Raw genomic sequence first — 12,206 nt, 5'->3', positions numbered from 1 at the left:
ACAAACACCCGCTCATGGCAATTCAGCGAATGCCTACCACAGCGCTTTCCTGCGTTTTACAAAAAGGAGCTTTTCAAGGAAGCACAATTCTGTCTGCCGGAGGACGGGTTCATTCTCGAATAACCTCACAATTTCAATCCTGGAAACTGTTTATCGGGAAAAAGTTTCAGGAGGGAATAGTATCTTTACTGGACACGAACGTCCTTTTCAAAGTGTCACCTTTACTGGAATCCTAGCAGCCGTTCCAACTTGACAGACACGATGGGCTCTCTGACTCTGAACTCCCTGAGAAGCATCATGCGTGCTATGACTGATAGCCCCGGCTTTGATCGAGTGTTGTCCAAGGTAAAGTGCCGTCTCTGCAAAATTTACTTTGACCCGGTGGAAATCACCGAGGACTAAAATTATTATACATCCTGCGTTTTGCGAGCATTCAAACTGAGAGTCAGGATCGTAGGAGAGTGAGACTTTGGTGACGCAGAATTGCTTGTTAGGTTTAGGTTAGGTTTCTTTATTTAGTCATGTTTACACAGGAAAACATGAAATTTGCCTTCTCAGTTGCATCTAATAACAGGTAACAGACAGAATGAAATAAAACAGACAAATAGAAATAAGAAAGGTTAAGGTAAGGTAGTTAGATAAAACATATTTATACCAACAAAAAAAAATTTAAAAAAAAAGGTTACAGGATATATATAAAAACCTTAAACATTATCTCCGATATTTCTTATTGAAAAGTCGTATGGCACAAGGAAGAAAGGAGTTTCTGGAGCAATTTGTGTGGGTTTTCAAAGCAACTATCCTTAGTGCGTTAGTGTCCCATTGGATTCCAAAGGCGATAACGATCAAAAATAAGAAACTTTCGCAAATGTTGTTAAGCATTTTAAAGAAATAACTACTTGCAGACTAGTAAAAAGAAAATAAAAAGAAAACAATTTTACACAATTTAAGAACAAAAAAACAGGTACAAAACTCGGAGAGATGCACTGAGAGGTGCATCTTATTATATGCTAGACCTCCGGGATTACACTCCAGAATTAAAAATTCATAAAAGTATTTTCTCTTATGCTTTTGTACGGAAGTCATTTAAAAAGTCTAAATCAGTGGCGTAGCGTGGGTGTCGGCCGCCTGGGGCGGAGGAAAATTCCGCCGCCCCGTTATTTAGGCATGGTTCAAATTTTTACAAGATATTTTATTTTTATTGTGAAATTTTGCCGCCCCCTAAAAGTGCCGCCCCACTACGCTACGCCACTGGTCTAAATTAACGTAAGCCAAACTAATTTGGCTTGTTCATAAGAAACGTAATAGTTTACTTCGCGAGGTAGAAGTATATTATACACAAGAACAGTTGTGTCAAATGTTTGAAATATTAAAAAGCGTACTTCAATTTAAATATTTAAAGTCTAAATTTTCTCGACTGTAATCTAAATTTGTCACTTTTCTTCTCCAGATAGAGTAGAGCCCTAGTAAAGGATCAAAAATATCACATTCGTAATCACTGACCTTAAAATAGTCTAAAAAGATACCCCAGATGGCCTATGTTTGAAGTGTGTCTTGTTTAACCTCCTGAGTGGCTCTTAGGGAGCTAGGACCACCCGTGAAGAATCAAATATCAAACATAGGATCCATCCATCCATTTTCCAACCCGCTGAATCCGAACACAGGGTCACGGGGGTCTGCTGGAGCCAATACCAGCCAACACAGGGCGCCAACCCACTGCAGGACATACCCACACACCAAGCACACATACTAGGGCCAATTGATCATATTTGTGATTAGCAACCTCGAAATAGCATTAAATGACACTCTGTGTGTGAATATTGCCGACCCTCCATTTTTTCTAAGTTGTGTGACCCCCCCCCCCTCATAACCTATCAAGGGGTGAGACCCTGGAGGTGGTTGACGTGGCATGCACAACTTCTGATCATTTTTTGCTGAAGACACCACCGTAAAGTGTGTAATTTTCTGTTTAAAATATGGTATAAAATAAGTGTTTTTTGGGTCTAGGGGGCCAAAAAAAGGGGGGAACCCCAAAAAAGCCTGATGTCTTGCATAACTAGACATCAAGATGAGTTGAACGGTATATCATATGTGGACCCCCCCCCCTTCAACTCCCTCTTTCTTGCAACAGTGAGTCATTTTTATTCAATTTTCAGTATAAATTCAAGACAATTTCAATCCATGCTTTGTATCATTCAACTTACATTTAAGTGTGTGGCTGATTTGAATATTTCTATTCCAATTTCAGTGTAAATTCAATCCATGTTTCACCTTGTGTTTAAACATGCAGGTAAATCTCCTTACCGCAAGCCCTGGGAAGGTAGTCTGTGAAATGAAGGTGGAAGAGGAGCACACAAACCGGGCTGGCACCATGCATGGAGGACTCACAGCCACCCTGGTGGATATCATCTCAACAGCTGCTTTAATGTACACTGAAAGAGGGGCTCCAGGCGTCAGTGTTGACATGAACATAACGTGAGTTTGCTATTACCTTCTATTTAGATTTTTTGTCAAATATAGAATTGTGATGAAACAATCATCTACAGTATCTTCATTATTACCTGCCTCACGTGTTCGTTTTCATGTTTGCATGTGCATGTATTAGAATAGATATTTATTGATGCTGCATGACTGACTAAACATTATAGTTGTTTATGTTTTAAAGGAATAATTTGCTTAAACGTTTACCCTCTCAATGCGTGCACATTTACTTACACTCACTGATTTTTTTTACTTTCCAGCTATATGAATGCTGCAAAACTTGGTGATGACATCCTGATTACTGCCCAGGTTCTGAAACAAGGAAAGACACTGGCATATGCTGTGGTTGATGTGACAAACAAAGCTACAGGGAAGCCGATTGCTCAAGGAAGACACACCAAGTTTCTTTGAAGTTTATTAAACCGCTTCAATTCAGTCCATTTAACAGATACTGACATACTGTAGCCGTCTACGTTAAAACGGATACTTTTTACTGAAATAAGAATTTTCTACAAAGGTTCCTGTATCTTCTGTCTCATTATTGCAAAAATATTCCACTGTGTATTTTAGCGTTTACCGATTCACATAGCTGATCGTAGGTTAAAGTGATGGAGCTTCACGCTGGTTAGCTGTGACGCATCAGCGCCTTCAGGAGACGGGGTTCTAAATGCAGCCTGGTGTTGTGCAGTTTCTGTGTTCTTCCTGTGTCCATGTGTGACTTTTCCACTCACATTTCAAATATGTACCTGTTTGAATAATTTGTGATAGAACCAAATACACGTTGACTGTACACCGCAATATAAAAAACTGGGATATGAATGCAACATTGGAATACTAAACTTGCCCAACTATCGTTAAATGTAAAAAGACAGAAATAAATTTTACCGCTTTTCCACAGGCAATCAGATGGAACTACAGTGGTGTGAAAAACTATTTGCCCCCTTCCTGATTTCTTACTCTTTTGCATGTTTGTCACACAAAATGTTTCTGATCATCAAACACATTTAACCATTAGTCAAATATAACACAAGTAAACACAAAATGCAGTTTTTAAATGATGGTTTTTATTATTTAGGGAGAAAAAAAATCCAAACCTACATGGCCCTGTGTGAAAAAGTAATTGCCCCCTTGTTAAAAAAATAACCTAACTGTGGTGTATCACACCTGAGTTCAATTTCCGTAGCCACCCCCAGGCCTGATTACTGCCACACCTGTTTCAATCAAGAAATCACTTAAATAGGAGCTGCCTGACACAGAGAAGTAGACCAAAAGCACCTCAAAAGCTAGACATCATGCCAAGATCCAAAGAAATTCAGGAACAAATGAGAACAGAAGTAATTGAGATCTATCAGTCTGGTAAAGGTTATAAAGCCATTTCTAAAGCTTTGGGACTCCAGCGAACCACAGTGAGAGCCATTATCCACAAATGTCAAAAACATGGAACAGTGGTGAACCTTCCCAGGAGTGGCCGGCCGACCAAAATTACCCCAAGAGCGCAGAGACAACTCATCCGAGAGGTCACAAAAGACCCCAGGACAACGTCTAAAGAACTGCAGGCCTCACTTGCCTCAATTAAGGTCAGTGTTCACGACTCCACCATAAGAAAGAGACTGGGCAAAAACGGCCTGCATGGCAGATTTCCAAGACGCAAACCACTGTTAAGCAAAAAGAACATTAGAACTCGTCTCAATTTTGCTAAGAAACATCTCAATGATTGCCAAGACTTTTGGGAAAATACCTTGTGGACTGATGAGTCAAAAGTTGAACTTTTTGGAAGGCAAATGTCCCGTTACATCTGGCGTAAAAGGAACACAGCATTTCAGAAAAAGAACATCATACCAACAGTAAAATATGGTGGTGGTAGTGTGATGGTCTGGGGTTGTTTTGCTGCTTCAGGACCTGGAAGGCTTGCTGTGATAGATGGAACCATGAATTCTACTGTCTACCAAAAAATCCTGAAGGAGAATGTCCGGCCATCTGTTCATCAACTCAAGCTGAAGCGATCTTGGGTGCTACAACAGGACAATGACCCAAAACACACCAGCAAATCCACCTCTGAATGGCTGAAGAAAAACAAAATGAAGACTTTGGAGTGGCCTAGTCAAAGTCCTGACCTGAATCCAATTGAGATGCTATGGCATGACCTTAAAAAGGCGGTTCATGCTAGAAAACCCTCAAATAAAGCTGAATTACAACAATTTTGCAAAGATGAGTGGGCCAAAATTCCTCCAGAGCGCTGTAAAAGACTCATTGCAAGTTATCGCAAACGCTTGATTGCAGTTATTGCTGCTAAGGGTGGCCCAACCAGTTATTAGGTTCAGGGGGCAATTACTTTTTCACACAGGGCCATGTAGGTTTGGATTTTTTTTTCTCCCTAAATAATAAAAACCACCATTTACAAACTGCATTTTGTGTTTATTTATGTTATATTTGACTAATGGTTAAATGTGTTTGATGATCAGAAACATTTTGTGTGACAAACATGCAAAAGAATAAGAAATCAGGAAGGGGGCAAATAGTTTTTCACACCACTGTAGGCCAGGCACGGATCCTGTATTGTTTGCATTATGTTTTATTTGTCTGTGAAGTTCCTGGAAACATTACGTGAAATTTCTTGGCACCATTGGGTCCTGGTAAGCATGTGGAACCTGCATTGGCCTGGTCACGAGTAAATGAGGCCGGTGTCTCACTCACAAGGTGGACGGAGCATTTATCACCACCACGGCTTTACTACATTTAAACACTTTGGAGTAACACATTACTGCACCAAAAGAAAAAGTACTAGCACTTAACTGCCTTCAGTGTAAACAGGACTGGGCAATACAGTATATTGAATTTGCAATATCATTTGGTATATCTCTCTATTATAATAAAAAAAAAAACTAGGGGGCTTCGCTCGCCAACGTACGTATTAGAAATCATACAGCCAATAATGGATAGAAATCCATACGTAAAAGTATTGCACTTTACACAAAATTTATCTGCAAAGCACGGACAGAGAAATTCTTGGATTTCTATATGAATCCAAAAGATCACGCTCACATTTGTAATAAACCAGCATGTGACGAGTTGTCAGCGATAATAGTTTTGAAAGACGGAGATATGAAAGACAGTTGATATTCGTGTATATGCATAAGCAAAGCACAATTCAAAAGGAGATCTTGATATGCCAGTCATATTAAAACGTTTACAGTTTCCCGTGAGAATAGCTTTTGCTATGACAATTAACAAATCTCAGGGACAAACATTCACAAAAGTCGGTTTATTTATTAGAGAGAAAGGAATGATATTCACTCACGGGCAGTTATACGTGGCGTTGTTACGATGTAAGTCCAAACACGGAATCAAAATTCAATGCGATCTTGAAGAAAAGTTCATTTCAAATATTGTTTTTACTGACATTTTAAAGTAAAAGTGAAAATAATGCATATGTAACTGTAATAGGCTAGAACTCAGTATTCGAGAGAAATTGACATTTCTGTGTGTTGCTTAGTGTAATGGGCTATAAACCAGTGTTTTAAAGAAAAGGCAGAATTTCTGGAAAATTCTGCTGCAGGTTATTGTTGATGGCTATCTACAGGACATAAATATTTACCTGCCTAGCTAAATATTCAGACTGCTTTGATTTAGTATCTCATCTACACACGATGTGGGGATACAGAACTGCCTGCTTCCTTTGAAAATGAACGACTTCTGGGGACATTGGTTTCTAATCAAGCACTCAAAGTAAATGTGCTTACACTATTTGTTATGCAGAGGAAATTGGCTTGCACTATTGTTTCACTGATTGCCATGTTGATCTATGCAGAAATTGAAGCATTTATATATTTCTGGGTAAAGGAGAATAAAAAGAAAAGAGAAGTATGGTCTGGGACTTGTGACGGCTGCCTGTTTCTTTTATGCTTTTTCACCATATTGCTGTGGCTATACCCTGTAGCAACAATGGCTTATACCTGGCCCAGGTTCCCCTAGGCCTGAGGTCGGTAACATAACAATTCCCATGAAAATAACAATCTCTTTAAATTGTGTATCTGGTTAAACAAAACCAGGGGTGAGCGAGCAGGGGGCAGAGACCCCTAGTTTAATAAAAATCAATCGGCAAAGGCCTTAATGGTCAGCACTTTTTTTTGATTTTGCAGAACTTCTGAAAAAAAAAAAAATATATATATATATATATATATACAGTATATAAAATATGTATGTATGTGGCGGCACGGTGGCGCAGTGGGTAGCGCTGCTTCCTCGCAGTTGGGAGATCTGGGGACCTGGGTTCACTTCCCGGGTCCTCCCTGCGTGGAGTTTGCATGTTCTCCCCGTGTCTGCGTGGGTTTCCTCCCACAGTCCAAAGACATGCTGGTTAGGTGGATTGGCGATTCTAAATTGGCCTTAGTGTGTGCTTGGTGTGTGGGTGTGTTTGTGTGTGTCCTACGGTGGGTTGGCACCCTGCCCGGGATTGGTTCCTGCCTTGTGCCCTGTGTTGGCTGGGATTGGCTCCAGCAGACCCCCATGACCCTGTGTTCGGATTCAGCGGGTTGGAAAATGGATGGATGTATGTATGTGTGTATATATATATATATATAAATAATGTATGTATGTATGTATGTGTATATATAGTGTATATAATATAAAGTAAATGTATGTGTGTGTATGTATGTATCTTCCAGCATCACTTTTGAACGGCTGGAGCGATTTTCATGACACTTGGTACATGTCATACTGTAGTGTGAAATCAACCCTAACCCCCAAGTCCTTCTTTGATCTAGTGGTCTTGTATGTACGTTATCATCCAGTTGACACTTGGAATGACCACCAGAGGGCGGAGTGGTGGCTCTGAGGTTAGGGATCTGCACTGGCAATCGGAATGTTGCCGGTTCGAATCCCGTAAATGCCAAAAACGGACTCTGCTCTGTTGGGCCCTTAAGCAATTGCTGAGCGCTTTGAGTAGTGAGAAAAGTGCTATATAAATACAAAGAATTATTATTATTTTAATTAACTGGAGGTGACTGCCAGCATTCTTTATGTCTGAACGCCATCACCGCCCGTCTGTTGCTTTTGAAATTAAATCGAGTTGGCCGGTTCCGAGTGTCAACTGGATGATAACATACATACAAGACCGCAAGACAAGCACATTAGTGAGTCTTCATTGTTTGTTAATTTATTTTTATTTTTAAAGTTGTTTTTTTTTCTTTTCTCAAACAATAAAAAAAAAACACTTTATTTTCCTCCCGGGTAACGCCAGGTATTTCAGCTGTGTTAGCAAGTGTGGTGTAAAAAGTCCACAAAGTCTCCAGAGTTGTGAAAATGAACGAGAAGAAAAAACAGGAGGAGGATCGGAAGAGGAGAAGTTTAGAAGATGTAGGGTCAGCACTGCGGTTTGCAGATGGTTTGTTTTTACCCAGGATGTCAGTACAAGCAGAACAACATCTAGAGGATCAACATGTTACTGCATCTGAAGATGCCACTCAGGCGTGTGCACGCAGCGTGTAAGCCCCTCGTCGCATCCGTCCATGGAGAACACACGTTCTCCACTACTGAAACCTTACAAACGGGAATAAAAACAGCAGCCTTTGTAGTGTTACTTTACGTGTGTGTGTGAATGATTCCATGTTTGTGTATCAGTTAGAGTCAACTGCATTTTATTTTAATTTTGAGTTTGTATTTGTGTTTAGCTGGCTCCTAATGCCTGTAATAAAGTCTGCCCTACTTTGTGTCGTGGTGCTTCAAGAAACCGCCATTTGCTTCCTTGGGACATCCAACTTGTAATATCACAAGTTGTATTTACCAATGATCAAACATAAGGACTTAGAGTTATTAAAAATATATATATGTATACTGTATATAGTAGGATAAGAATAGGCATCCAAGCCCAGGAGGAGCATGGTTTATTACCTGGACGGGAGGGCCAAGAGGAGTAACGGATGAATTGGCTGGCTGGACAAAAGATAACTTTGTGCCCAGCCGTTATAAAATAATGGATGGACCAGTGGAAGCCAGAACTTGGGAGCAGTTCCATCCCCACATACAGCAAGTGGCAGCCCAGTGGGGACACCCATAGTGAGGTGCTTAGGAGTCGGGGTCCCTGGGTGTCAGTAGACGACACTGTCGGGGCGGGGGTTTGCCTCCCTACTTTCTTTACAGGCCAATAAGTACTTCCAGGGAGACTTGGCATAGCAGCGGAAGCATTCATAGGTTCAGCATAACAGGGAATCTATGCATTAAGAGTCCGGGGTCAGTGGGCAACATGCAGCTGGAGGAGTAACGAGGAAGAATTGTGTAATTATTGTGTATTTTGGCCGATTTCTGGAATGTGCTCTGGAGTGAATAAATATCCGTTATTTTATTCTATTAATGGGTGTTGTATTGCTGTGTCTGTGCTTTCGGACTCTGGCACCCCCTTGTGGTCACTATATCTGTACACACACTGCTCTAAAAGATCAGCTGATGTCTACAGCAGGGGTACCCAACTCCATTACTGGAGGGTCACAGTGGCTGCAGGTTTTCGTTCCAACCAACTTGGTGTCTAATGCTATAACTTGTTAGCGCTTTCATTCTTCCAAAACAAAATCTTTATCACGTTTTAGATTTTTTTTTTCCCTAAGAACATTATCCACATATTTTGTAGTCCTCTCTCATTTATTTCAAAACATTTTATTAACACACATACTTGGTGATGCCAGTACACTGATTTAAATGGAAACGCATTAGCTGGAGAGCGAGTCGTTCCTTTGTCATTTGCACCTCATTATTAACTGATGGCGAGTTAAGAAAACAGGCGACAATTAAAATATAAATGAGGTGGTAAGGGTTCTGAATTGTAAGGAGCGAGTTAACTAAAACTAAACCCATTAATAGTAAATAAATAGGATCCAATTTAAAATTTGGTTAAAGCAAAAACCTGCAGCCACTGCGACCCTCCAGGACCAACGTTACTCACCATGGATGTAAAAAATAACAAACTCGTGTAAATGCATTTCGATCCGTTTTTTGCGTGGTTAATAAATCACGAGCTTTGTCTTTCTGCAGACACACACCAACACGGCATTGGAAGACTCTCATACAAGTCGAGGACATATCAAGTACCGGGTGGCGCAGTGGTAGCGCTGCTGCCTCGCAGTAAGGTGACCCGGGTTCTCTTTCCCGGGTCCTACCTGCGTGGGTTTCCTCCGGATGCTCCGATTTCCTCCCAAAGTCCAAAGAGTTAGCCCTGCCCCGGGTTTCGTTTCCTGCCTTGTGCCCCGTGTTGGCTGAGATTGGCACCAGCAGACCCCCGTGACCCTGTAGTTAGGATATAGCGGGTTGGATAACGGATGGGTGGATATCAAATAACAGGCCTTTTCCAACTATTTTTATTTTATATTTTTGAGGCACATCAATAGAGTGTTAAATTTCCAGAAAAAAAGCAGTTTCCTTTGCTAACATTTTATATTGAGAAAAATGATGCCAGGTTATGGACTTTTTATAGAAAACAGGTCTTTACTCATCTATGTAAGGGCTGATCTTCAGGTCTTTACTGTGTTTTGAGATCGTACCGGGATAAATTATATCACATTTTGATTTAGATAGATAGATAGATAGATAGATAGATAGATAGATAGATAGATAGATAGAGTAATTTCAGTATCAATTGGGAGACAAGAGCAGCAAAAACAAGACTTGGATTTTGGGGGGTGGCAAGGGGAGGGGGGGGCGTGCCCATTCGAGCGGATTTGTCCAGTGATATTCTCCAGTTATATTTTGATAAAGTCCGCGTGTTATCTTGCAAAAAATTTAGCTGAATACTGTAATGAGAAAATAGGCGTATAAATGCACAACTCTCTCATGTTCGACGTACACTCCTCTATCATGAAGTTTCTTTTTAAACACCCGTGGACACATCTATTTAAACAGGATCTTTAACACAAACATCTTGCCACATTTACATGTTAACAGTCCATTGTATAACTGAAATAAAGTTGCTGCTGCTCCAGGTTGAGAGGAGCCAGTTGAGATGCTTTGGGCATGTCGTAAGGGTTACTCTGGCCACATCCCACCGGGCGGAGAACCTTCGGCTGACCCACAGTTCAACTGTCTCGGAATTGTCAAGGAAGAGCTGGAATCTGTAGCTGGGGACAGGAAGTCTGGGGCTGACCTGTTTGACCAGTTGCCACCATGACCTTCACCAGGGAAAGGAGTCAAGCACATGAGCCGATTGTGTCATTTCTCTAACCCTCTTAATCCTGAACAGGGTCATGCATAGTATGTGGAGCCTATCCTAGATACTGTAGTGTATGGCACAAGGGAGGAATAAATCCTGGACAGGGCACCAGCCCATCACAGGCCAAACACACACTAGAATTAAATTTAGTGTTGCCAATTCACCCAACCTAAATGTCTACAGACAGTGGAAACAAACCCACACAGACACAGGGAGGGCTCAGGACAGAAACCGTGGTCTCCTTACCACAAGGCTGCAGCTCTACCACAGTGCCACCCAGATGAAATGGTGATAACCTTTTTTTCACATGAGAAATTTGTATTTAAGTCCACCCCTCCCTGTAGCATTAACTCAAAATTAGAATCGGGAGCAAATATTAGATCATTAGAGAGGATCTTGTCTGAAGCTGTCCTATTTAAACCTTCGCCATGGGAGTCTGGTTTGTGTGTGTGTTATCACCATGCCTAGATCAAGGGAGCTTTGAGGCCTTCACAACAGAGTCTGTGAAAGGATTTCAAAAGACCTTCAAACAATTTAAAAAAAAAAAAAAATCAAATGGAGAAGACTCCACAAACATCTGCCAACTTGTTCAGGCCAGACCACCCGAGTATGTATAGCCTGAGAGCAGAATGCAAGATGCTGAAAGAAGCCTCTACCCCAGAACTTCACTGTGGGATGGGGAAGTGCACAAGTCTACCATTAAAGAGAGACTGACTGCACAGCAGAAAAAAAAAATATCAGGGTAAGACTAAAAAGTTTACACAACGCAAAGAGTAGGACCTCTGGTTAAATTGTGCTCTGGGTGGACAAGACAAGGAGAAGTTAGTTACTTATCCACAGTATCAGAAGGCCTGTATGGCAAAAAACCAACAACGGCATTTGACCAGAAGAACCCGACGGCAACTGTAAGGCACAGTGGTGGAAATGATTAGATCTGGAGTTGGGCTGCTGCAGCGGACCCCGAGAATCTCGCCATCATAGAATCCAATATGAATTCTTCACTGGAGTAGCACGAGACTATCCGAGAGAAGATTGAAGCTTAAACCCTACAACATTAATATCCAAAACATACCAGTAAAGCCACCAAGGAACGGCCAAGTCAAAGTGCAGATCTGAAGCCCATCGACGCACATCAGGGGTGCAGTTCAACGGGATGTGCATACAAGACACAACTCTGAAACAACTAAAAGACTTCTGCATGGGGGAAGTGGGAAAAACTCTCTCCCACCCAGTAATGGGAAACACCAACTTGAGTGGGCAGTATCATCTATTAGAGGCCAAGGGATGGACTTCCGTTTTTCAGCAGACTGAAATAGCACATCTGTTCATTTTGCGTTGTATAAATTACTGAAAAGTCAAATTAACAGCCCCAGGATACTATTTAAAATGAAGAGCAAATCTTGACATGTCCACATTCATTAAATAAAGAGAAAACATTTCATGGGGTGCACTTTTATTCTCCACAGGACAATAGAAGTTAACACCTTTGAAAGAAAGAAATAGCTGGAGCCAGGCCACCGATCTCCTGGTG

At 41.2% G+C, this 12,206-nt stretch overlaps 1 protein-coding gene across 1 annotated transcript; it reads left to right on the top strand.

Annotated features, from left to right (window-relative positions):
* Window positions 1–6: 6 nt before the first annotated feature.
* acot13 (acyl-CoA thioesterase 13) lies at window positions 7–2,997 on the top strand. The gene is made up of 3 exons (XM_028817569.2): window positions 7–345; window positions 2,291–2,475; window positions 2,742–2,997. The coding sequence occupies exons 1-3, from the start codon at window positions 262–264 to the stop codon at window positions 2,890–2,892; spliced, it is 420 nt and encodes a 139-aa protein (XP_028673402.1). The 5' UTR covers window positions 7–261; the 3' UTR covers window positions 2,893–2,997.
* Window positions 2,998–12,206: the final 9,209 nt, after the last annotated feature.

Source organism: Erpetoichthys calabaricus, chromosome 13 (assembly GCF_900747795.2).
Source record: "Erpetoichthys calabaricus chromosome 13, fErpCal1.3, whole genome shotgun sequence".
NCBI classification, from domain to species: domain Eukaryota; kingdom Metazoa; phylum Chordata; class Cladistia; order Polypteriformes; family Polypteridae; genus Erpetoichthys; species Erpetoichthys calabaricus.
Note: the sequence above shows the minus strand (reverse complement) of the source record. Positions and strands in the feature narration are given on the sequence as shown.